The 25,570-nt window shown below is 39.7% G+C and overlaps 1 protein-coding gene across 18 annotated transcripts; it reads left to right on the top strand.

The window, feature by feature from the left end:
* The first annotated feature begins 1,188 nt into the window (after positions 1-1,188).
* LOC119483487 (abl interactor 2-like) lies at positions 1,189-20,710 on the top strand. 18 transcript variants are annotated; one of them, XM_037761606.1, is made up of 12 exons: positions 1,192-1,401; positions 6,955-7,122; positions 7,213-7,389; positions 8,986-9,003; positions 9,570-9,676; positions 12,021-12,167; positions 13,878-14,002; positions 14,224-14,424; positions 15,492-15,656; positions 17,479-17,562; positions 18,036-18,221; positions 18,376-20,710. In XM_037761606.1, exons 1-12 carry the CDS (start codon positions 1,285-1,287, stop codon positions 18,549-18,551), a joined length of 1,671 nt encoding a protein of 556 aa, XP_037617534.1. In that variant the 5' UTR covers positions 1,192-1,284; the 3' UTR covers positions 18,552-20,710. The 18 variants fall into 18 exon arrangements, with proteins under 18 accessions (XP_037617545.1, XP_037617534.1, XP_037617533.1 ...); XM_037761605.1 differs by having other exon boundaries at positions 17,476-17,562; XM_037761621.1 differs by lacking the exon at positions 12,021-12,167 and having other exon boundaries at positions 1,193-1,401.
* The last annotated feature ends 4,860 nt before the right edge of the window (positions 20,711-25,570 follow it).

Below are 25,570 nucleotides of genomic sequence, written 5' to 3'. Positions count from 1 at the left end.
GATCACATGATCTGCTGCTCTGTTACTAGAGAGGGAGTGATAAAAGAATAAAAAAGGGAACACCCTAGGGCAGTGGTTCTCAACCTTTTTTGGGCTAGCGCCCCCCTATCCATTATCCAGGTCCCTTACCGCCCCCATCAAATAAAATGTAGGCTATATGTCTTCCTAAATATTAATGTTGATTATTATTATTATTATTATTTATTTATTTATATTTTCATTATATTATTATTATTATTATTCTGTGTTATATCATTAAAAAAAGCATGTGACTTGAATATATATTCATGAGTTTGTAACAGTTATAAATTTGACATTCAGACTTTAATTACGTATCACAAACATACTTGCTAACTAGCTAATTTATTTCCTAAGGGCCTAGGGCAGGGGTCAGCAACCTTTACTATCAAAAGAGACATTTTAGGCAAAAAAAAAAAAAAAATCTGTCTGGAGCCGCAAAACATTTGCAGTGAGGTATGGGGCCACATTGAGGGAAAACAAAATCTGAGATTTCAAGAATAAAGTCGCAATATTACCAGAATAAAGTCATAACTTTACGAGAAAAAAGTAGTAATATTACGAGAATAAAGTCATAGGTTTACGAAAAAAAAGGTTGTAATATTACAAGAATAAGGTCACAACTTAACGAGAAAAAAGTCGCAATATTAACAGAATAAAGTCATCACTTTAAGAGAAAGAAAATCGTAATATTACGAGAATAAAGTCATAACTTTACGAGAAAAAAAGAAAATAACACGCAAATCTACTACTATACTACTATAAATGTGTATACTAATATTATGACTTTTTTCTCTTAAACTTCTGACTTTATTCTCATAATATTACGCCTTTTTTCTCGTAATATCATGACTGTCGTACCGTCGTACCATAGACCTACAACAATAATAAATAAAACTGCAAATGTAAACATAAAACAGTGATTCATTTCCACTAATTTTTAAAAAATCCACAGGGAGCCACTGGAGAGTAAATAAACAGACGCAGGGTGCTGACCTCTGACATACGGCCTAAGGCCTATAAATAGTTTTATACCAGTATTTTATTAACTGAGTTGGTGGAAATTTTTTTTAAAAATGTGATTATATTAAACCTATATTGAAAACCATATAACTACATTTATTATTTTTAAATAAATATAATTAAAGTTGGGATCCCCTCCTCTCTGCTGCTGGGAGAGCCCTGCAGTACCTCACTCTGCCGCGGTGGCTGCTGGGAGATCCCGCCCCACTACACACACACAGCGCTCCGGCTAAAGATGTGAAGATGGCGGAGCTACAAATGCTACTGGAAGAGGAGATTCCAGCCGGACGAAGCGCTCTACTAGACAGCTTTACTAACCTGGAAAGAGTCGCGGAGTACTGCGAGAGCAACTATGTACAGGTGAGCTGCGGAATATGTGAAGAAAAAGACAAATATGGTGTGTTTTTATGAACGGAGAGAGGCGAGCTAGTGGCTAGGCTAGCTGTTGCTAGGCTAGTTGCTAGGCTAGCTGTTGCTAGGCTATCTGTTGCTAGGCTAGCTGATGTGATGGTCATTCATGTCAATAAGCATCCAGGTGATGTAAAGGTGCATATTTCCATCCATATAAAGGTGTTTTTGTGGCTTGTAAGTTACAATTATTCGTGTGCTAGCCTTGCTTGCTAGCTAGCTTCACCACCAATGGTCTAACTAAACAACCAAAATCGATTTATCTGCTCTCTCTCCTGTGGGATCAATCAAAGCCAGCTGATCATGCAGATGTTGGAGGTGATATCCAGCCAGATTAATCTGTGATGAGCTCTGGTTTGACTGTGTTAACCAACAGCACACTGATTTATGATGCTGGACCTTGCAAGCTACATAATACACGTGATTTATGGGCTTTAAATCCCCTGAAAATGCTTCAATTCATTCATGCATTATTGCTCTTCAAGCTGGGGGGGAAGATGTTGCATCTCACATTTGATTTATCTTGCATAGTATTTTAGGTTTTGTGAATGAGCTTTTTTGATTTGTAGTATGCTGCAGGTGGGAGCAGTTTTTGGTCACCTGAGCTTTGTCACATCCCATGTTTTCAGATCATGTTCAGACAACTTTATTTATCCCCAAGGGGGCAATCCATTTGTGGCATTCCCAGTCCATACATACAACAGACAACCAATAATAAGTTAAGTCAAAGGAAACATATTAAAGGCATGGGGGGGGGACAAGTTGGAGGGACAAGTTAAAATAAGAACCATATAAATACATAGGATTATAGCAATAAAACCCCAAAAATAAGAAACAATATATGAGAACAACATATCTTAAAGTCATTTAAAATGGGTATGGTCTGTGACATCCCATGTTTTGCAGACCTGTTATTGACATTTGGGATAACATAGCAGTGAGGTGTTTTGACAAAGTTTTATAGTGAATTTATGACATGATGAACAGGGCTGATCAAGTCTGACAGGTTTCTCACATGATTCATCTTTCATAGTATTTTAGCTTTTGTGAATGAGCTTTTTTGATTTGTAGTATGCTGCAGGTGGGGAGCAGTTTTTGGTCACCTGAGCTTTGTCACATCCCATGTTTTCAATTCAATTCAGTTCAGTTCAGACAACTTTATTTATCCCCAAAGGGGCAATCCATTTGTGGCATTCCCAGTCCATACATACAACAGACAACCAATAATTAGTTAAGTCAAAGGAAACATATTAAAGGCATGGGGCAGTTGGAGGGACAAGTTTAAATAAGAACCATATAAATACATAGGATTATAGCAATACAACATATCTTAAAGTTCCTCTAAATAACAGTCATTTAAAATGGGTATGGTCTGTGACATCCCATGTTTTGCAGGCCTGTTATTGACATTTGGGATAACATAGCAGTGAGGTGTTTTGACAAAGTTTTATAGTGAATTAATGACATGATGAACAGGGCTAATCAGGTCTGACAGGTTTCTCACATGATTCATCTTTCGTAGTATTTTAGCTCGTGTGAATGAGCTTTTTTTGATGTAGTATGCTGCAGGTGGGAGCAGTTTTGGTCACCTGAGCTTTGTCACATCCCATGTTTTGCATGCCTATTGTTGACATTTGGGATCACATAGCAGTGAGGTGTTTTGACAAAGTGTTATAGTGAATTTATGACATAATGAACAGGGCTGATCAGGTCTGACAGGTTGCCCTGTGAGGGCTCATGTTGTCATGTCTGGCAGGATGCTTGTCTGGCAGGATGCCCTCGTTTTTCCTCTCACCTCATGTCTGCTGTCAGATGGGTATTACCACTTATAGATCAGCTTGTATTTGACAAAAAGGGATATTTAGTGCAATATTTCACTTCTAATTCACATCTTTGCCTCGTCATGTCTATCTTTAAAGTCAGGAATGGACACTTGTTGAACTTCACAAGAGTGCATGCATTCTTCAAATACACAAACTAGGGCTGTCAATCAATTAATTATTAATTATTTGCGCATTTTTTCTCTGTTTAAAATGTACCGTAAAGGGAGATTTGTCAAGTATTTAATGCTCTTATCAACATGGGAGTGGGCAAATATGCTGCTTTATGCTAATGTATGTGTATATTTATTATTGGAAATCAATTAACAACACAAAACAATGACAAATATTGTTCAGAAACCCTCAAGCTCAACAGCTGCCAGTGTGTCAGTGTGCTGACTTGACTATGACTTGCCCCAAACTGCATGTGATTATCATAAAGTGGACATGTTTGTAAAGGGGAGACTTGTGGGTACCCATAAAACCCATTTTCATTCACATATCTTGAGGTCAGAGGTCAAGGGACCCCTTTGAAAATGGCCATGACAATTTTTCCTCGCCAAAATTTAGCAGTACCGATGTATTCTTCAGGTTTTTCTAGTTTCATATGATACCAGTATCTTCACTCTAGCTTTAAAACTGAGCCCACTACAACCTAAAAATCACAAGTTGCGTTAATGCATTATTATTATTATCGCGTTAACTTACTCTAACGAAAACTATTGTGTCTTATATAGATCCTTGAGTATTAAGTATGATGCTTAAGTTATTCCAGGAAGATGACATGTTGTAATTTACTTTAAAGGTGTGTACTTTCAACAACCACCTGAGGAGTAAGTTTGTCTTTTTTCATTCAGATTATTTTTTTTCTTAAGAAATTACTCAAACTGATTTATCAATTATCAAAATAGTTGGCGATTAATTTAATTGTTGACAACTAATCAATTAATCGTTGCAGCTCTACATTACAGAAGCATTTTCAGCTAGTAACACCCTTTTGGAGCAAATTATATCTAATCATTCATGTTTGGCCAGCTACTTTGACATTTAAATAATTACACAATCTGTAAATAATTACACAAACAATTAAGGGAAATTATCAAACCACAAAAATTAAAATGACTTCCTACAAAACAGGACAGTAGAAAACAAAACAACATAAACATGCATTTTCCTTCCAAAACATATTGATTTTGACTCATTTTAAACAACTTATAGGCATGTTTAAGTAGATATTTCCAGGCAGTAATTTATTTTTGACCTTTTGTAGGAGTTTTTTAGCCTTAAATTTGATAAAGAAATTTCAATTTAACAATAAGGATGCACCTAAATGATCTGCTAAATCAATATCAGAGCCAATACTGACCTCATTAAGAGCATCTGATATCAGCCAGATGTGACCGATCAATATTAAATACAGTTTATTCATCAGTGACATATAATTCAGTGTTTCCTCTATCAGTTATAGGTGTCACAGCAATCCCTGCCATCATGTTACCTTACATAAATGAGTTCCACACAGTGTACAGAGTTTAAATATCGAGGGAAAAGAGACCAATAATATATCCTGAGTTGAGATATTGGTATCAGGAGAGAAAAAATCTGATTGAAGAACAACAAAAATGCACCAACTAGGCTGTTATAGTGTGAATTTCCCTTTATTTTCAGCCACTAACCTCAGGCATAATATACAATATCACTGTGGCTAGCAGCTTGCAGGTCCATGCATCCATCCTCTCCTTCCAAAAACTGTATCACCAGTCTATTAGCTGAGTGTAGCAGGTAGATCAAAATGTCATATCTGCCCTGCAGGTTGCAGCTATACTCATGACTTCAGCCACATAACCTGTTTGTCTTCATACTCCGACAGTGCTGCACCCTCAACACTCCTTTTAAATGATGCTGTTTGTTTGTGGGCTGCGTTTGATGATTTGTTGCAATGGATTGTGAATTTATCTTGCATCACATAAAAAAGATGTCATCACAGAGCATGTTTCAACTAGCGGGGACAACCCCTGCTGTTGCTTTATTGTGCTGTCTCTTGTTTATAATTATTTAATATCACTTTAGCCAAAAAATATCAGATCAGATTATAAAGATTCAGCTTGAATCTACTGTGTTTTACAGACGTGATTCTTCCCATTTCGTGATTTACATTTAACATGTTTTCAAAATTTTGTAAACTGAATATCTTTAAGTTGTGGACAAAACAAGACATTTGAGGATGTCATCTTGGGTTTTGGGAAACACTGTTCCACATTTTTCACCATTTTCTGACATTTTATAGACCAAACAACGAATCGATTAAACGAGAAAATAATCAACAGATTAATTGACAAGGAAAATAATCGTTAGTTGAATTAATGCTGCAAATCTTTACATTTTAGAAGCGAGAACAAGCTATTTTTTTGCATTTTTGCAGTGCATTATAGTAAATAGGTATACTTTAACTTAAATAATGAAGTACTCGTATGCTGTAGTAGCTCAACCTTGAATGCTGTGATACATTCAGTATCAGTAAGGAACTCAGTTTCCCAGCAGAAACATCAGCAGATCCGTGTGGTCTTTGATGCTCCTGTTGATGAGCCCACGCTGCCTCAGAAGTCTTCCTTCCTTTCACACCGGCTGCAGCAGCTCTGTTGCTCACTTCCCATTAAAGTTTTTCACTTAAAATGTGACTTCTTGGCACTGAAACCTTTGATTCAGCAGTTTCCCTCCATCCTGCTGCAACAAATTACATTCAGGTTCTCGTTGGTGGTTTAATTTTGTAGATGAATATCTGCTCAAGGATTTTTGAGTCTGTGCTACAAGGATGATATTTAGTTTAGATATTCTAAATCAAAGTGTGTGTTATGTTCACATTTAAACCAGGAAGTTGTTATTTTTATGTTATTTGCTTTAATTATAGCAAAAATAATAATGTTTAGTTTGTAGATGCTGAGATTTATTTGACCTGAAATGTGTTTTTACTGTGTGAGAAAATCTATCGCAGTCAGCTAAATATTTCAACACCGTATGTTTTTCACTGTGAAGTTTATTATCTTCATTTCATTATGCTGCTGAGTTGCATTACTTACATTAATCGTTAGTCATTTTTCAAGCAAAAATGTCAAACATTTCCATTTCCAGCTTGTCATTTGTGAGGTTTTGTTGCTTTTCTTAATTAATTATATTTTTGTTTGTTGTTCTTAGTCTAAAGTGACAGTAACTTTATATTATATTATTACTAAAATATTATTATATTTTGTAATATATTTGGATTTTGGAGCTACACAAAGCATTTCGATGATATCACTCAGGGAAAATGTGAAATTTTTAGAGTAATTGATTAATTGAGAAAATATTCTGCAGATTAATCGATAATGAAAATAATTGTTACACTGGTACCCACAGAAAGAAATGGAAAAGTATCCATGAAATTAGTGACTTTCAGTCTTTTCTTACTACATCATCTGGGACAAAGGTTCATTTTAGGCTGGGTTTGATGCTAAACTTTATATTTTAAAATAATAATAGATGTGCAGGGATATGATTTTAGAAAGAGCTTGTGGTCAAAGGTTTAAATGTTTAAATAAATATTTTCAAAAAGCAGACTTTTCCCCGTCCTCGCTTTGGACAGACGGCATTCTGTGCACACTATAAAATGCAAATACATCTTTTAAAATGTCTCCTTTCTCTACTTCAGTCTCCAGACAAGCAGAGGGCGCTGGAGGAGACCAAGAACTACACTACCCAGTCTCTGGCCAGCGTAGCCTACCTGATCAACACGCTGGCCAACAATGTCCTGCAGATGCTCGACATCCAGGCCTCGCAGCTCCGCCGCATGGAGTCCTCTATCAACCACATCTCACAGGTCGGTGTATAAGACTTTATTTAAAACAGACATTCATGTTACAAGTGGTAGAAATACATGATATTAAAGAAAACATCCTCTCGTTCTCAGACGGTGGACATCCACAAAGAGAAGGTGGCCCGACGGGAGATCGGCATCCTCACCACCAACAAGAACACGTCCCGCACACACAAGATCATCGCCCCCGCCAATCCTGAGAGGCCTGTGCGCTACATCCGCAAGCCCATCGACTACAGCATGCTGGACGACATGGGCCACGGAGTCAAGGTGCTCATTTTATTCTTTTCCCTATAAATTTGATCTATTAGACTTAATTATGTGCTTGAATCACTGCTGCCAATAGGAATGAAAAGATCTTAATTAAGCTTTGTTGGCTTTTTAGTGATGGTATTTAAAGTGAAGGAATTACTAGTAGTAATTTAAAAACCTGCTAGTGAAATAAATAGGAAACACACAACTACAAGCCAGTTTATAAAGTTAATTTGATCATTCTCAATCTTTGAAATAAGGGGTTTAAGTTGCTCTAGAGCAGCGGTTTCCTATCTGGAGTTAATTATAGGGTAGAAAATAATAAAACAAAATTCTTCTAAACCAAATTATGTTTGTTTTTTTCTACCTTTTTTAATCTTTGCTTATTTGTGTAAAGTACTATGAATTTTGAGCTCTTCAGGCCTCAGAAAATTATCACTATTTGATTGAAACACTCTTTCTGAATCATGCTTTTTATTGTTTCCTTAAGAAAAATTACTACAACAGCTTGAAAAATTGAAAAAACTAAAATATACTATATTTAAAATTTACATTAAAAATAAATAATGTCATTAAATGTAGCAAAAATAATAAAAAATAAATGTAGCCATTATTTGCTTCTTTATTGATTTATCAGCATTTATTTCTTATTTATTTTTTATTTGTTTTTAAACATATTTACATATATATAGTATATATTATTTATGTCACATTTATAAAAATGAAATAAAAAAAATTAATAAAATAAATACACCAATAAATAAAAGGGAAAGGCAAACAGAAGAGTAAATAAATAAGGGAATTAATACAAAGATAAATAAATAAAGAAGCAAATTAAAACAGAAATATCAATTTATGTCACTTTTTATCAATTAATTAATGGCTACATTTATTTTTAATATTATTTTTGCTGCATCTAATGACATATTTATTTATTTATTGAGTTATTTATTTATTTATTCATTTTTTATTTTAGCAGGTTCCGTCCTCCGTAGAGAACCACTGCTCTAGAGTGATTTTACATTTTAATATATTTATCAATTACAGAGTGATGAGAGCTTAAAAATGTCTTTGAAGAAGTGTTAAATTTGGAAATGGGTTTGTGTTGTGGGACTAATGTGGGTTATTCATGCATAAAATCTAATGGAAAGGACATTCAGAGGTCAAACAATCACTACTGGGTTTCAGTGACAAGTAATGTAAGAAAAAAATCAATGACTATTCAGCCTTGTGGGATACTAATGTCACCCAGGACATAAATTCTGCTAAATATACTCTCTGTTGTTGTAAATCACCTGCTGCTGCTAACAGGTTCCTCTGCAGTGATCTTTTTATTCAATAAAATGGTGAAAGTGGCTGATTTTGCTAGTTTCCCGCTGACTTCCTGCACAAAGAGAAGCTTGTTTTCCTTCTCAGCTTCAACCTCACAAAGGTCTCAAAGAACAAATTCCTCAGATTTTAACACTGAGCCATTGTTGCCTGAATCTAACCAGCTTGTCTTTATGTGCATGGATAATTGTTTTTCTCTCCTCCTTCACTCACTAATCCTCTGATTTATTCTTCTATCTCTCTCTCTTTCTGCTTGCCTAATTTTATCTTTTTAATCAACCGTAGTGGTTGCAAAGGTTTAAGGTAAGACTTTCAAAGTAAGAGCCTCAAACAAATGTGATTTCTGAAGTGTTTTGAATTGCTGTGAGAGCTGTCTTTTTGTTTTTCTTTCTTTCTTTTACATTTTAATGAGTTAGTTTGATATTCAATTATTAGTTTTTCTTTTGGGAAATGTGCTTATTTGTTTTCTTATCCACAGAGAGATGATTAGATTGATACCTCTCTAATTTCTGTCAATGTGACGCTGGTGACAGTTAGCTTAGCATAAAGACTGGAAACAGAGGGAAACAGTTACCTGGATCTGTCAAAATATTAGTGTTAATTAGTGAGTTATAGATGTGCTAGAAGTAGGTGGATTTGTCACCTTTTGACAGAGCCAGGCTAGCTGTTTCCACCTGTTTCCAGTCTTTATGCTGAGCTAAGCTGAGCGTCTTCTGGCTCCAGAGAGTGGTATCGATCTTCGTGGCATGAAAGTGAATAAATATAATTCTCAAAATATTAAATACTTCCTTTAAAGACGGGCTTTTGTTGTGATGTGATGTTTTCCTGTCTCTGAAGTCCTTCGGGTTAACGATGTTCTCCTCCCTTAGGCCAGCGCTCAGAACATGAAGGCCGGAGGAGGAGGTGGACTCCCTCGCACAAACCCCCCCACACAGAAGCCCCCCAGCCCGCCACTGTCGGGGAAAGGGACCCTTGGGTATGTAACGGTGACGCGTCTTCAGATGGACGCATGGAGAGCAGAGTCCGTCAGAGGCCGAGTGTAGCTGTGTGTTTGTGGCCCTTCAGACGGGCCGGGTTGCTCCCAGTTTCATCACCACCTCTTTTACCTCCTTGTTTAATTAGTGTCCTCGGGGGTGGTTTAAAGTGCACTTCAGTGCCAGCTCTCAGCGCAGTATTATACTTTGTTTCGGTTCTGGTGAGACGAGGACGGTTCAACAGTATCCCTTTTTAAGAAGCATCTCAACCTCATTTGTTCTCTTTTCACACCAAACTGCATGCTGAAATCTGTCTCTTTTATAGTTTATTGCAGGCAAACATACTGCACATACCTCATAGACATTTTGCCAATTTGTTAGGACTTATTTACCTCTTATTTACGTTTAGCTATGTTTCATATACGCAGCACTTACAAATATGTTGATGCATTAACAAAGGTTTTAGATTTGATTTTAGTCCAATGCATTTCTAATTGTGGTCAGTTCTGACTTGCATGTCTGTGGACTGTGGGAGGAAACCAGTGGAAAATGCAAACTCCATTGATAAAGTACCGAAGCCTGAAAGCAAACTTTCCTGCAGTGAGATGACGATACTAACCACACAGCCACCACCGTGCCGCTTCAGGCTAAAAACACTGACATTTTACAAGAGTAAAAGCTGCTGGAAACATGAATCTGTCAGATTTCAGCAAGCAGTTTGATAAAACATAAAGAAGGCATGTAATTGGATTTCGAAAGCCCCTTCTGTTGCGACTTAGACGACCGTCGTGTGCAGGTGGTGAGCTCTCAGATCTGCCAACCTTTTATTGGCATTTGTGTAATGTCAGGGGACAGGAGGGACGTGATCACAAAGGTCACAGTCAGGGTACTAATCACCACCAGCAGCTATCAATTGTAGGGATGCCACGATACCAGAAATTGGTACCGAAGTATCGGTTCTTGTGACATCCCTCCTCTTGATTAGCCACAATAGGTAGCATTTGTGCGTCCATTTCTCACCCAGATAGTGTCTCTCTGTGTGTTAATACCAAGGGTGGAATTAATGGTTAAACCTGTTACTATTGTTCTTGTTCTTGATCCCAGAGATGGAGGTGTTTTTGATGTTTTTCTGTTCTGTGTTTGACTGTTGAAGGTCTCTCTTATCCCACAGGGACATACATGTTGTGTTCTTCCTGGGTGTCAAGTGCTGTTTGTGTTTCTGTGTGTGTACGCCTGTCTTGAGTTTGTGAGTGCTTGAGTGTGTCCATCCCTTCATATTGACCATCAGAGGTGTGTGTTTGTGTCTCCGTCCCTTCAAGACGCATGCCGATCAACCACAGCTCCATGATGCACCTTCTGCCGCAGCCTGTGGCTACGAGCGGACATCTTACTTTTAATTTATCTTCTGTTATTCCTCCTTGTTTGTTTTTCAAATTTACTTTGTGTGTTTGTGACCCCAGCCCGCCCACTCCTGGCTTCCCCATATTCCTCCATAGCAACGTTTCGCCATAGCAACAGTGCTCAGAGACGGGTCACCCCGCTGTGTCGGCCGGGACATGACAGTACATCTTTTCAGGCCCAGATCAATAAATCTCAGGGTTGTGTTTTTATCCCCCCCCCCTCTCCCTCCCCATTTTAAAAGTGAGGACATCATCAGCGTAGCGCTGCTGTCGGGTTAAAAACACTTTCTGTGTTTTTATTTAAAGAATTTGAGGTTTCTAGTTGAGAATATGTAGGAAGGTGTTCAGGGCTGCATCCTCTTAGTCGATTAGTCGACTAACAGGTCGTTTTGGTCTTAGTCGACTCTTTGTGGAGAACCTCAGTTTTAAAGATCTGTCAATTAAATCAACTAATAATGAACCAAGAGGGGGCAGCTCTAGTGATTTCTGTTTGACAAAGGACTCCTAACAAACACTGTTATCTTCTCCTGTATTACATTAGGAAAAGCACAACGTTTCAAACCCAAATTGTCTCTTTGTGTGGGACAAAAGAACTAAACAAGCTTGTAATTGAAGTGACTTAACCTTTACTAAACTCAGCGATACAGAAGTCAGACTCCTGCAATCTTATCTACACACTATTGCAAAGTTTATATAACCTTCTGGGACCAACTTTGGGACCAACATCTAAATGTAAATACAGGGTTCATCTGATGGAAGTGTGTTTTTTAGCCGACAGCAGCGAAAGTGTTTCGTCCTGACTCCGCCTGTGGATTCACCCCAGCCAACCCCGATGTTCATTCCCCATTTTTTAAGTTTGCACTTGTTTGTTTCTTGCTCTCCTCCTCCTCCCCCCTCCCCTACACTTCTCTGTGGATGCCCTCCTGTCCTCCTGACCCTCTCGCAGGCGCCACTCCCCCTATAGGACGCTTGAGCCGGTGCGTCCACCCGTTGTCCCTAACGACTACGTCTCGAGCCCGACGCGCAACATGGCGCAACCCCAGCAGAGCCCTGCACGCACTGCATCCGTTAATCAGAGGAACCGCACGTACAGGTACCCCCTTCCCCCCTTCCCAGCATGCCTCTCTACACTTCTTAAACACGCCCCCCTTTATCCTCCCTTTCTTCTTCTCCTCTCCTACACTTAAAATGCGAGCCAGCTCCTGTGAACATGCCTTCTTCTTCTCTGAAATGACTTCTCGTGGACTTTTACTCCCTTCTTTTCACCTTTTTGTGCAACAGTTCCTGCTCCCAGGGATTTATTTGGGAATCCCTCACCTGTAAGGACAAAGAAATGAGGACTCAGAGCTGTATTAAGCTCGGCCAGACGCTAGGCTCCTATGGTTATAGTGATAAAATAGGCAGCGTCGCCCCCTCAGTCCTGTCAACCCAATGTCAGCTCATCTCCCAAGACGAGACCCTTTCATCCCGAGAGATATTCATAGACTCCCCTGTCTGCCGTGAGAGAAGTAAAAGGGTTTGAGTTTCGTCACTGCCCCCATCTGTTGGACAAATGTTTTTCCCTGACTCTCCTCTCTTTATCTGCACCGCTCCATCCACAGCTTCCTCATCTCTCAGCTCTCGTTAAAAAGTCTTGCCCCATGCGTCTCGACGCTTCCTGCTTCTACGGCGTGTCATATCTTTGTCTTTTGTCTTGTGTCGCTACTGCGTCACCTGTGTCATGTGTCCCTGGTGAGGCTTTCAGCTGCTTTTTATTTTTGTGTCGCTGTGACATATTTCAGTCATTTCAAAAGGCATAACAGCTCACACTAACACATCAATGCTCTTGAGGGTGCCACGTTAGCTTACAGAGCTAAACTGAACTGTGTTGCTCCAGGATGGTTGCACATCCAACTGGAATACAAGGCAGCATCAGAAAGATGAATGATGTTTTTATTCTAAAATGAGAGTGTAAAATTCCAAGTAGCTGCATTTTAAGTAAATGATCTGTGTATTAGCCCATTTTTCCCGGGGCCCAGGAACCATTTCAGGAACTCAGGAACATTACCTGTGGGACAAAATACGTCGCCATGGTCCAACCAAAATGCTTATTGTTATTTCATTCTTTACACAACTATTTCTGTTACTTTTTTATGTGTAAAAACGAGTGCAAAACTATCTATACCTTCTAGGAAAGATTTTCCGAAAGTTGGTGCCACTAGTATCAATATTAGGATGAATGATGGACATTTCTTGTGATGCTTATTGATGTTAAAAACAAATTAATGTTGTTGGCTTTTTGAGTGATAAGTAGTTTGCAAATGATCTGAAAGCACGAGCGAATAAGAAGAAGACGATTGAGGACACAATTTTGAAGACATTTGCAAACAGTGCATCGTCTACTTTAGAGTGTCCCTTCTCCTTTTCCACCTCCTGTATGTCTCCTTTCCATTCATTCATTACATCCATTCAAATAACACCACAGTAAATACTCAGAACAACACAATGACTCTGTGTTGTTCTACGCAGCTGTCGTCATTTTCTCAGTCATCAGACCTGTTTGTAGAATATTCATAAGATGTGATGGAAACTGGAAACAGGAATGTTCTTTAGTTCCTGAGTTTAGTTCCTGTGGCTCCGTAGTTCTTGCAACTATTTGGTCAAAAAGGGCGATATGTGAAGATTTCATTTCATTTTTAGGTAGAGACATTTTGAATATATTGTATAACATTTTCAAATAGAAGCTTTGAAAATGAATTAGGCGAGAGAGTACGGCGAGTGTGACAGAGTGTTTGACGTGTTTTGCCGCCCTACTCCCCATCAGCAGTGGGAGCAGCGGAGGCAGCCACCCCAGCAGCAGTCGCAGCAGCAGCCGAGAGAACAGCGGCAGTGGCAGCGTGGGCGTGCCCATCGCCGTGCCGACCCCAGCCCCGCCCACCGCCTTCCCAGGTAACGCCCGCTTCCTGTTTCTCCTCTCGAGCAGGATCTGTGTGTGTGAAACTAACCAATCTTTGTTAGTATCCAGGATTCCTGCATGCTCTAGTGTGACATTAATTAAACGAGGATGTGTAGGAACCCTGGATCTACTGGTGTCCTCCCGTCTCACTCTGCTCTTGTCTTGACCTCCCTCACCTGTCTCTTCTCTCCTTCCTTCAACCCCCTCGGTTCAGCCCCCGTGCCATCTAACCCCGGTAAACCTCCCCCCAACACTGCCACCACCCCAGGACCCCCTAACTCCGTCCTAGACGGCCCCCCACAGGCCCCAAACACCCCCGTAGAGATCCCGCCTGTACCCCCGCCCCCTCCCCAGCTCCCCACCTCCGCGGCCCCCACTGGCACGGGCCCTGCTGCTTACGGCAACCCTGCACCAGGTGAGTGTGACCCGGTGGGAGAAGCTCACCCACTCCTCTGCACACCTTCCATCCCGCCTCCCCTCACATGCATCCTCCTGCTCGCAGTTGTGTTCGTCCACTGGCTCGTCATCACCCTGGATGTTCACTGGTGTTGTCTGACAGCTTGTTCTGCCTGTTGACAGCTCAGAAAACGCAAGGTTTCTCTTAGATAGAAGTTGTAAAGCATAATAAAAATTAGATAGATCTGGTCAATGCAATGAATTTGTTCCAGGTTTTAATTGTTTTAGGAGATAATTTGAGCTTTCAGATACCAACTACTGTCTTCTCTGCTTTATATTCAGAAATGTCCACCTCTCAAGGGCTGCACACCTAATACATTTATTTAAATACAATCTTAAGTACAGAAAATGTCGGTAAACACGATAATGTAGTGTTGAATCTCTTATCTGCATTTCAAAAGGAAGTCTTATTTTGTCACCTACTTGACCTTTTTCCTCAAACAATTAAGTGCTCAAATAGAAATTCAACTTTAAAGGTCACTGTAGAGCCCTTCACGAGTCTAAACTGTCTAAAGGCCTGGCTGGTGTGCAGCTCTTCTACCTCAGGTTTTTGCTCTTCATCCCTCTCAGCATCTCATCAGCTGCCTGCGTCTGTATTGATGATGATGATGTTTTTCTGATGTATAATGCATGAGCTGTGTGGTGAAACGCTTGCACAGTGAATTCTTCATTCATGTGTATTTATTCAGGCATTTTTGTTGTTGTTTTTGTGCGGCTGGATGTTGTAATTAATGTGCAGTTCTGCTGTTCAGGGTAGCAAATGAGCACTATTAGTCAAATGTTAATATTGATTAATTATGGATATATTAAAACTCATTCATTTCTCCTCACAAAATCCAATTTGGCTGATAAAGTGAAAGTAAACAATGAATTCAGGTAATCTGTTAGTCATTAAAAAGTTGATTTGTTGCCCCTGTTTTTAATGAAAGTAAAAGGCAAATGAACGTGACCTTCCTGTTGAGGTCACGTCCTCCCCTCCCTCGTTAAACTGACTCTCTGCCACCTCCTGGTGTCTCCTCCTCTCAGGTGCTCCTCAGTTCTACAGCATGAACCGCCCGGCGCAGCCGCCCCAGAACTCGCAGGTGGGAGGCTCGCTGCCGTACCGCCGGCCCTCGTCCGTCACCGGTCAGCCCAACGTGGTGCTCAACCAGGCACAGCTCAACGGGGGGCCGCACTTCGCTCAGAACCAAGGTACCGAAGAAGAAACTATTATTACATTCGCAATTATGTCTATTAATCTTTTGGTAGCCAAGTTCCTAAATATACACTTTTAATTTTGAGTTGATTTACTGAAAAACATCAAATGTGATCTGATTATTCACTGTTTCCTGCCGCTGCAGAGCAAAAACTTCAACTTCAGTCGTGTTATCTGAACAAAACAGACGGGTTTTGCTCCAAAATGTGAGATCCAGTGTTTTTTAAGACACCTGCTCTCCTGTATTGACAGCTAGAATTAAAATATTGCACATTGTAGATTAAAATCAGGGTTATAAAGTGTCTAAAAATGTGTTTTGATGGCTATTCCATCGTCGTACAATTCACCAGAATACCCCCAAATTGTTGTATACCTACTGTAGATACTCTAGACAGTCAAAGGTGAATTACTGTTCTCTCCTCTTTCTGTATTTCTCTGGTTCAGAGAGAGTCCAGCTCCTCTCTCAGCCTTTAGATTTCAGAGGAAGCAGATCACCACCAGACTCTGACTCTGCCGTGTTTCTGCATCTTTTATGAAAAGATCTCCTGTCTCGTCTTGTGGTCTGTCGTTTCTCATCAACTGAACTGCCTTCACTAGACTTCACCTCCTCACCAGCTCTCTCTCTCTCTCTCTCTCTGTCTCTCTCTATCCTCGCTGCTCTCTTTGCAATCTTTTGTCCTCCATTTGTCTCCAACTGTCTGGTTCCTGTAATACAAGTGTGGCACTTTGTGCATAAATCTTGTCCGCTGAATGTTCAGTGCACGTATTCATGTGGCAGAGAAAGCAATCTAATTAGTTGAAAGTAATTTAGGGCTGCAACTAATCTCCGTTAAGTGATTAATCGGTTCATAAAATGTCAGAAAATAATGAAAAATCTCCATCACAAGTTCCCCGACCTCAAGTTGACTTAATTAAATGTCTTGTTTTGTCCGACCAGAAGTTCAACACAAAGATATTCAGATATCACTGTCATTAAAAACTTAGAAAACCAGCAGATATTCACATTTAAAAAAGCTAGAATCATACCTTTTACCTTACCTTATAGTATTCTTAAATACGAAGTTTGAAGACACAGTAGATAAATATAGTTGACAGCGAAATGCAACACATTTTGAACATGTTATATTAACAATATAATATCCTTTAAAACATATAGGCCCAGTTCCACAGACAAATATTAAGCCTAGTTGTAAAATAAATCCATTTTGAATTAATATCTTCATTGGAATAAGTTTTAGTCGAGATTAATTGACTTAAGCAGGTAGTCAATAAACATAAAACTAATCTGCAGTCATTTTGATAATAATTGTTTTGAGTAAATAATCAATAAAGCTTCTCAAATGTGAGGAGTTGCTACTTTTCTCTCTTTTTATATCGTTGTAATTAAATATATTTGTTTTTTAGTCAAACAAAATAAGCTATTTTTAAGAAGCTAGTTTGACGCTCTGGGAAATTGTGACTACATTTATATTATTTTATGTTTTCTAACAATTAATCAGTAAATGTTTTTTGACATTTTGTGATTAATTGGTGGTGAAACTAGTTGCAGTTATCTTCCACATGTATATATATGTTTTATCTTTGTAGACACAGGTGGGAAGAAAAATTACTAATTATGTATTTCTCAGGTCTGTGCTTTGCTAAACTCGTTGTTTACATCCTGTAAATGTTGCTCTGTTCTTATTCCTGTTTAACTCTCTTCTGTGTTTTTCTTGGTTATTCTAACCTCATTTTCTCGTGTCTTTGCTGATGTCTGTCCTCTCTCTCTCTCTGTCCTCGTCCTCCTCTCTGTGTATCGATACTGTTTGGTGATAGCAGGCCCGCTCGCGCCCCCTCCCCCCTCCATGCAGATCACCCCTCAGCTGCCTCTGATGGGCTTTGTGGCCCGAGTTCAGGAGACTAGTAAGTTGCTTTTAGCCCCTCGCTCCCCTCCACCTCCTACTGCATGACCGCCATTCGTTTCAAGTCCTCTCCCCAACAGTTAGTCAGTGATTCGTCCCCTCATGGGGAAGATTTTCTTATTGAAGTAAACAAGTGATCAACCTCCAACGCCTCATGTAAAGCATGATATGAATAATGTTTGTTCGTGAGCATGATGAGCATGTTTCCGTGTAATTAAGTTCCCTACTTGAATTTCTTTTAAATGCACGTTTGTGCACATTTCGTACCTGTCGTCCTGTTGCTTTCTACAGTGAATATAATACACAGTACTGAATGTCTGAACGTCTAAAAGCATCCAGCATGAAGTGTTTCTGTTCCTTTCTCCAGTGCATGATCATACTGTGTCCCCGACTAACGCAGCCGTCTTTGTGCTCCTTTCTTTGCCTCTAATTGCTCTTTTTCTTTCTTCCCGCCTGCCTGAAAACTATTTCTAGTCTCAGACGTGCCGCCTCCACCTCCACCCGCCGAGGATCCAGTGTTTGAGGAGCCCACACCTCCTCCTCCGCCGCCGGAGGACTACGAGGACGATGAGGATGAGGAAGAGTCGGCGGTGGTGGAGTACAGCGACCCCTACGCCGAGGAGGACCCGCCCTGGGCTCCACGCTCCTACCTGGAGAAAGGTCTGTCTCCACTGCTCAATATTAAGGGAAAATCCACCCTGAAATGGAAATTAGCATCCGTGGAATGTAGAGAAACCTGCATTTGTCTCACATTTGAGCCTAAATCCTGACTATTTTTTTACCAACACACTTCGTCCCCCTTGTTCTCCTGCAGTGGTGGCCATCTACGACTACGCTCGGGACAAGGAAGACGAGCTTTCGTTCATGGAGGGCGCCATCATCTACGTGATCAAGAAGAACGACGACGGCTGGTACGAGGGCGTGATGAACGGGACCACGGGCCTCTTCCCCGGCAACTACGTCGAGTCCATCATGCACTACGCCGACTGAACAATCCCCCCTTCTGAGCGGACGAGGAAGAGGAGCGGGAGGAGCATTTTGATGGGGAAGGGACGGGGAGGGAGGGGAGCCAAGGGTTAAAGGTCAAAGACTTTGATCAGACAGAGCATGATCACTACCGGGCGAAGAGAGAAAAGAGACGGGGGGGAAGAAGACGCCGTTTTTAAAGAAGTTGCAACATGACAAACTGATGCCCAGTCATTCTCTCGACATTGTAAAACAACCACTACTCTAGATATATCCTTCCCTCTAATATTTCTTTCTTTCTTTATTTGACTGAGGACGACTGGACGGTGATGGATTTATCGTATTTTGAGAGTTTTGTGTTACATTACGACTACACTACATTGATTTTGCTTCATTTTTTTGTTCTGTTTTACCATTTTGCCCTTATTTTAAAGAATATTTATTTGGATTTTGTAGTGGGATAAATGGTGAGAGGGATTTAGTCGGGGTTTCCATGTCGCAGCCTTCGGAGAAAGGGCTGGAGGAGAATGCCTTCATGTGTAGATTTAACACTCCAGAGACATTTTAGAGAAAAATACTCCTCTCTATATATATAAAGTATAATGCAACAACTATATCCTCGGTGTGGGGGGAAATGTAGTTTCCGTACTTGACAAAATATTTGTTTGGGTACCTCAGCAGAGAGTGTGCCAAAGCTGACATTCACTAGGATAAAGCACATCAAATGTCTTAAGGTGACACACAACACTACATAAAAGTGGGTCAGAAAAGACGTCAGAAGAGAAGAGTGCTTTAAACCCAGATTTTTGCTTGTTTTCAAAGTTAATTTGATAATCTGAAATATTTTGCGACTACATGCTTCACTTTGCTGGCCAGTGTGCATTTTCTAGTGAGAAGGAATCGTCATCCAGCCCTCAAATAAGAGAGGAAAAGCCTCGATTGCACAATGACCTGGATTTTGAAGTCTCACTCTGCAGCTCCTGTCATGAATAATAGAAGTATATTAGCTCGACTGGCGAGGCTAATCATTTGCAGTGTTCATATGCATTTGAAGACTTTTATTTTTGGCGTTTTACCAAGGGGTCCAGAGTCGGGTTTTGCTTGCAGAGCGGCAGACTGCATGTTTCGACGAGGAGAAAAAAACATTTCTGCTCTACTGATGATTAATGTCTTAATATTTTTAGATATGGTGTGGTTTGGTTTTTTGATATTCACCCACGACGACGATGCATTTAGGTCATTTCTAAGATGCTTGTGCCATATTGAAGTGTGTGTTGCTGTTCAGAGGTTATCACTTCATTTGCAATAAATTGGCCAGAGTGGGGGTGGATGGTCGTTGAACTACAAATCTATTTTCAGTTTTCCCAACTTGTTTTAAATCAAAAGCACATACATTTGTAGTAAAAAGGTGTAGAAGAAGAAATAATATAAATGTGAGATGTATTATGTCCTAAAAAACAGGACTTATTGAATATGAAAAGATGCCAGCTGTTGTGTTGAAATGAACCGTCGCAAGCCCCCGATACTTCTTAACGCCGTCAGTTTAGGCGCCGTTCGTCCTCCGTAAAGTTTCCAATACGCTTGGGTGTTTGCGAGGGCTCAGTGCTTGTACTTATGTCAGAATCTTTATTTTCTATTAAAACAAAAAAAGAAAGAAATAATAACAAGTGGGTCTGTATGTGAGTCTTGCATGCCATTGTTCTTATCTGTACTGGTGTCCCAAAAACCTACGTGGCGAGATCACCCATTCTTAAAAAGACAAGCAGCCCTGCAGCTCTGACCAGGCACCACCAGCCTCATCCAAAGAGACTGTACGACTTAATTCAAGCCCAAGTCGGAGGAGTCGCTCTCTGACCTGTGTGGGAGGCGGGAGGTCGTCAGTGGTGAAAAATCATGTGTTTTAAGCTGCTAGTGAATCCTGCGGACAAAGAAACTCAACCCGAGGTGGCGATAAATGTAAATGACTGTTGTTACATAACACTCATAGGATGACACTAAAAAAACCCCAATAAAACAAGGCCCTTGGTCTGCAGGATTCACAGCTCCCTGGAGTCACAGACATCCCTCGGGATGTCCAGTTTAACAGTCCATAATGCCATTGTGTTGCACAGTTAAAGTTGAATTGCAGAAGTATCATATTTGTAAAATCATGAGAACAAAGACAATAAAATTATTAAGATTTATTGGTGTAGTAGTGCTTGGTTCTTGTTTTTTATGTATAAATTATTGGACGGCAGGAAGTCTGGCTTTCGGGGGAATATTATTTCATTATAATAGAACATTTTATATGCAAATGATGCCGCTCTGAGGCTGATAAAGATGTTGGATTTGCACCTAATTAACAGGAGAACATTAATTCAACAAAATCCATAGACTATACAAACGAAAGACCCAGTTGCATACTTCAAACTATTGAGTATTTTATAATTTTATACTGTATTTTGTCACCATAACAGTCATTAGACAGCACTGTTAGCGCCAGTAGTGGGTGCTATTTTGGTTGTCTAGAAGGGAGCCTGCAAACTGCTAAATCTGATCTTCTTTTCTTTTCCTTTTTTTATTGAACAAATTCAGATTTACAAACAACATGGCTCATAGATTATTGCATTAGAGTAAAAGGACAAGGTGCATACATAAAATTATACATGAAAATAATAATAAATTAAATTAAGGGCTGTACCTGTAATTCATATTCTTCTATTATGCTCAGAAGTTTCAATGCATTTTTGTTTTTCATGACTTTAAGGGCTTTTATGTAAGAAAGAAATTCAGAATGAAACACATTAAACCAGGTTTCACTTTCATATACTTGGATTTGTGCAAATAAACTTTTGGGAAAAGCCAGTCATGTATATCAATAAGCCATACATGCCAAAGAGACGAAACATGTCATATATCCTGAAAGTGGACTTTCTCTATCAGCAGAAAGTGTTTGGTCAGTGCAAGACAACAACTATTTTATTTATTAATTTCCTTTATCTTGTGTTTTAGATTGTGTTATTCCAGCTGCATGTGTTTAGTGTCATTCCTCATCTGTCCACCAGAGGGACCCATAACACTCTATTAGTTCAGCAGCTGTGTCTAATGTGAGTTTACTGCATGGACTGTGTGTGTAAAGGTGTTTTAGAAATTCCCTTCTTAACATATAAACATAATGTTTTTTATTTAATTTATTAGTTGTATTAACTTCTACTTTGTTTTTTTTGTGTTATTATAATTATTGTTTTTTAAGGCATGTGATGCTTGTTTTTATGTACTGTTGTACCTTTTCCTTTGATGCTCGATGTGCACTTTGCAATACTAATCGTCATAGTATACAAGTGTTTTAGCAGTTAGTTTGCAAAAGAATCAACACACTTTACCGTTTGATACCAACAGGAAGTGGTAGTACATGTGTACTTCACAGATTGAAAGACTTATTTGTGTTTTTCAAAATCTCTCTGAAGCTGTATCACCACCAAGCTCCTCTATTTCCTTTGCGAATTGCACTGTGGGAGAATAGTGGACACCAACAGCACACTCGAAATAGTATTATTAATATGTATGCTGTCTGGTTTGAGTGTATTTCATTTAGTCACAAACTATATGACCATTAGATGGGCTTCACATGTTAATATTAGCTCATGAATGTATTTTAAAGCATAACACTTTTACTGCACACTGAAAGAACACTGTGGTTTCAGATTTAGAGGTTGCTCATATGTCGTCCCAGTTGAGTTAATAACGTGACAAAAGTGACACCACACCCCTGTACATATGCTCTATGGTCCATTGTCACGGTGTCACTCAATGCATTATCATATGACAGCATTGCCGAGTCCTAGAGGCCCTTTCTCACTTGCAGGTTTCGCCTTTTGCAGCTACAGTAGGATCTGTTTACACTGTGAAATCACCCACAGTGGTTAGAAGAGAGTGTTGAGCAATTGTCAGGTCCTCCACATTGGTGTGCTCTCTGCGTGAAGGCCTCACAACTCTGCCCTTTCTCCCTCATGGTGCTCAGAGTTTCACCCTTATCATGTTTTGACTTGCTCGGTTCCTCTGGCATCTCTGACCCTGGTTGCCCCAGCGACTGGCTCTACGGCCCCTACTACAGACACAGCTGTACAGATAACGATAGCTCCTCTAGACAGGAATCCAACCCAATAATGTCAACACGAGGGACACTCTGAGAGACACTCTGACCTCCCGACCAAGGAGAGATGAATAGATAGAAAATCACAGAGAGGTTGTCTGTTCTCAAGGTCGTCATTTGGAGGCATATGTACAGCATTTAACACTTGAAATGGATCCTCAGTTTGATGAGGTTTGATGGGTCTGAACATGATTTATCACACTAACCCCACAGAGACAGAGGTTTACATCCTGGGGTCATAGGTGGGTTATGAGACAATGGGCCCCTGGGCACAGACATGCAAAAGGCCCCGCCACCTGATTGCTTTTATACTGCTTTTACTCTGTTAATCATCCTGTCATCCACTTTTTATTCTGCTGCACCATCGCACTTTGTTCACTGTGTTATGTTCTATGTTTGTGACTGTTTTTGTATGTCAGATTTCGTTTTGAACCGTGTACTTTGTATGTGGAAAAATGACAATAAAGCTGAACTTGAACCTCTCTTACATAGGAGCAAGACACACAGTTGTTTAACCTCCTTTTGTGGTTGTTTTGTGCCACTTAACGTAATGGTTTTGGTCTCCTTGTAGTCATTTTGTACCTCTTTGTGGTCGTTTTGAGATACGATAATACAATAATACGATAATACTTTATTGTCAGACAGGTGTGAAATTTGTTTTGCATCACAGCAGCGGCATTTGCAACATCATAGAAAGGAGAAAGACAAGAAACAAAGATACGCACATTTAAACATTACAATCACAGAAGACGATATTCAGAGCCCTTCAACGTACATTTGATCTGGGATTAGGCTCCATATGTAGTTTTAGGATTGACTGGTGTACAGAAGAAGAAGAAGAAGAATAAGACAAGAAGAAGAAAAGAAAAGAAAAGAAGAAAGTTTTATGTCTCTTTGTAGTCATTCTGTCTTTTTGTAGTCTTTTTGTGTGTCTTTGTGGTCATTTTGAGTCTCTTCCTGGTTGGTACGTGCCTCTTTGAGTGAAATTGTAGGTGAAGGCCAGGGGATCCATCCATGCCTGTTGTAAAGTAAAGTTTCCTCATGCGGCTTTGTACGTATCCAGAGTGTTTTTATTTGGGGACACACTGTGTCTCAAAGCTCAAACATGATGGATCAGGATGTTTGTGACCTTTTACTTCATCTGTTTTGTGTCTCTTTGGAGTCATTTTCAGTCTCTTAGTAGTTGTTTTGTGTCTCTTAGTAGTTGTTTTGTGTCTCTTTGTGGTTGTTTTGTGTCCCTTTGTAGTCATTCTGTCTCATTGTGGTCGTTTTGTAGTCATTTTGAGTCCCTTAGTAGTTTTTTGTGTTTCTTTGTGGTTGTTTTGTGTCTCTGTGATTGTTTTGTGTCTATTTTGAGTCATTTTGAGTCTCTTAGTGGTTGTTTTATGTCTTTGTGTAGTCATTTTGTGTGTCTTTGTGGTCATTTTGAGTCTCTTTCTGGTTGGTACGTGTCTCTTTGAGTGACATTTTGTAGGTGAATGCCAGGGGGGCCCTGACACTTTGGGCCCGTTCAGTAATCCATCCATGCCTGTCGTAAAGCAAAGTTTCCTCATGTGGCTTTCTACGTATCCAGAGTGGTTTTATTTGGGGACAGACTGTGTCTCACAGCTTTAACATGATGGATCAGGATGTTTGTGACCTTTTACACAGAGATTTATCCTTCTCCTTGCTCATATTATTGTGTGCTGCTCAGACTAAAATGACAGGCATTTGCGAGTGTTGCACTCATTTACTACATAAGTGCTACCTTCAGGATGACTCTTCCTGAGCGTTGACAGCTGAGAGCAAAGAGGGAAGACGGATGGAATTTAAATTTGAAGCGTGAGTGTGAGGACACATGCCTCCGAGTATACAGCCGATGGCGGAAAGTGGACTTATCTTTACGTGTGCACACAGGATTAACAGTGAAATGGGGAGTACCACAGGGAGAGATGTGTCAGAGGGATTTTTGTATTCAGTCATATGGTTCAGGTGTTGGGGAGGACATGTTCTGACAAACCCTATTACATTTTCCTTCTGCCTACTCAGCTATGAAAAAACAAAGAGCAGCTTCTTGCCTGTTTTGTGGGGGAATCCTTACGAATAATATTCAAACTTTTGCTCAATTTTGTGCAGAAATCTCACGCAGCTGTCTATAAAAAGGTGGATTTGTGTGTGTTATGTGGTGGAGGGGTAGTTGTGGAACATCTATCATCAGGAGAAGCCTTTCTCTCTTTTGAGGAATGCAGTTTTTAGTCCGGACCACAGACAGGTGCCACACTGCAGCCAGGCCGACATGTCTGAACAGAGAATCAAACACATGGAAAACCTACAGCAGCCTGAAGCCCATGATGCTGATTTTCTCACTGTGGCTCTAAATTAGACTTATCATGTGGTAAAGCTTTTATTTTTAGCTTCTGATAACTTTTGAGAATCTAAACCATAAGATTTATTTAGGGGTGGATTTTACTGATTTAGGGAACAAGGCAATTTCAGTTAACAGAACCCACGGCTAGTTTTGTACACTGATAATTCCAATAAAAATAATTCAAACAATGTGTTTTGAAAATAGGACTTGTAGCAATAAAGTTAAATAATATTTCAACATTAAAAACAGGGTGCAACAGTCATTTTTAATCAAATTAACTGAATGTGTAAATTGTGTAATGTTGATTGCAGTGTGCATAAAATATATTATAATATGATAATAAAGCAAGAATCCATATAGGAGCCATTATTATTATTTTAAATAATTAATTAATTTTTAAATAGTTTTTATTTAGCAGTCATATGAGCCATTATCACAATGTAAACTTTTATTGCTGCAGATAATGTGTGGAGCTTTTACTTTGAAAAGCCCATGCAGGAAGTTCTGTGCAGCTAGTTGCCATGGCAGCTTGACAGTGAAGTCATTAGCTGCTCTGAGTGAAGG

The sequence above is a fragment of the Sebastes umbrosus genome, chromosome 24, assembly GCF_015220745.1.
Source record: "Sebastes umbrosus isolate fSebUmb1 chromosome 24, fSebUmb1.pri, whole genome shotgun sequence".
NCBI lineage: Eukaryota > Metazoa > Chordata > Actinopteri > Perciformes > Sebastidae > Sebastes > Sebastes umbrosus.
The sequence above is the reverse complement of the archived record's forward strand: the minus strand, read 5'-3'. Positions and strand labels throughout refer to the sequence as shown.

Bases quoted from the DNA above. Each gene is read 5' to 3' on its own strand.
- LOC119483487 (XM_037761605.1), top strand. From the start codon at position 1,285: ATGGCGGAGCTACAAATGCTACTGGAAGAGGAGATTCCAGCCGGACGA. The intron at 14,003-14,223 runs GTAACGCCCGCT...CCCTCGGTTCAG, and splicing joins CCCGCCCACCGCCTTCCCAG to CCCCCGTGCCATCTAACCCC. The intron at 15,657-17,475 runs GTACCGAAGAAG...GTTTGGTGATAG, and splicing joins GCACTTCGCTCAGAACCAAG to CAGGCCCGCTCGCGCCCCCT.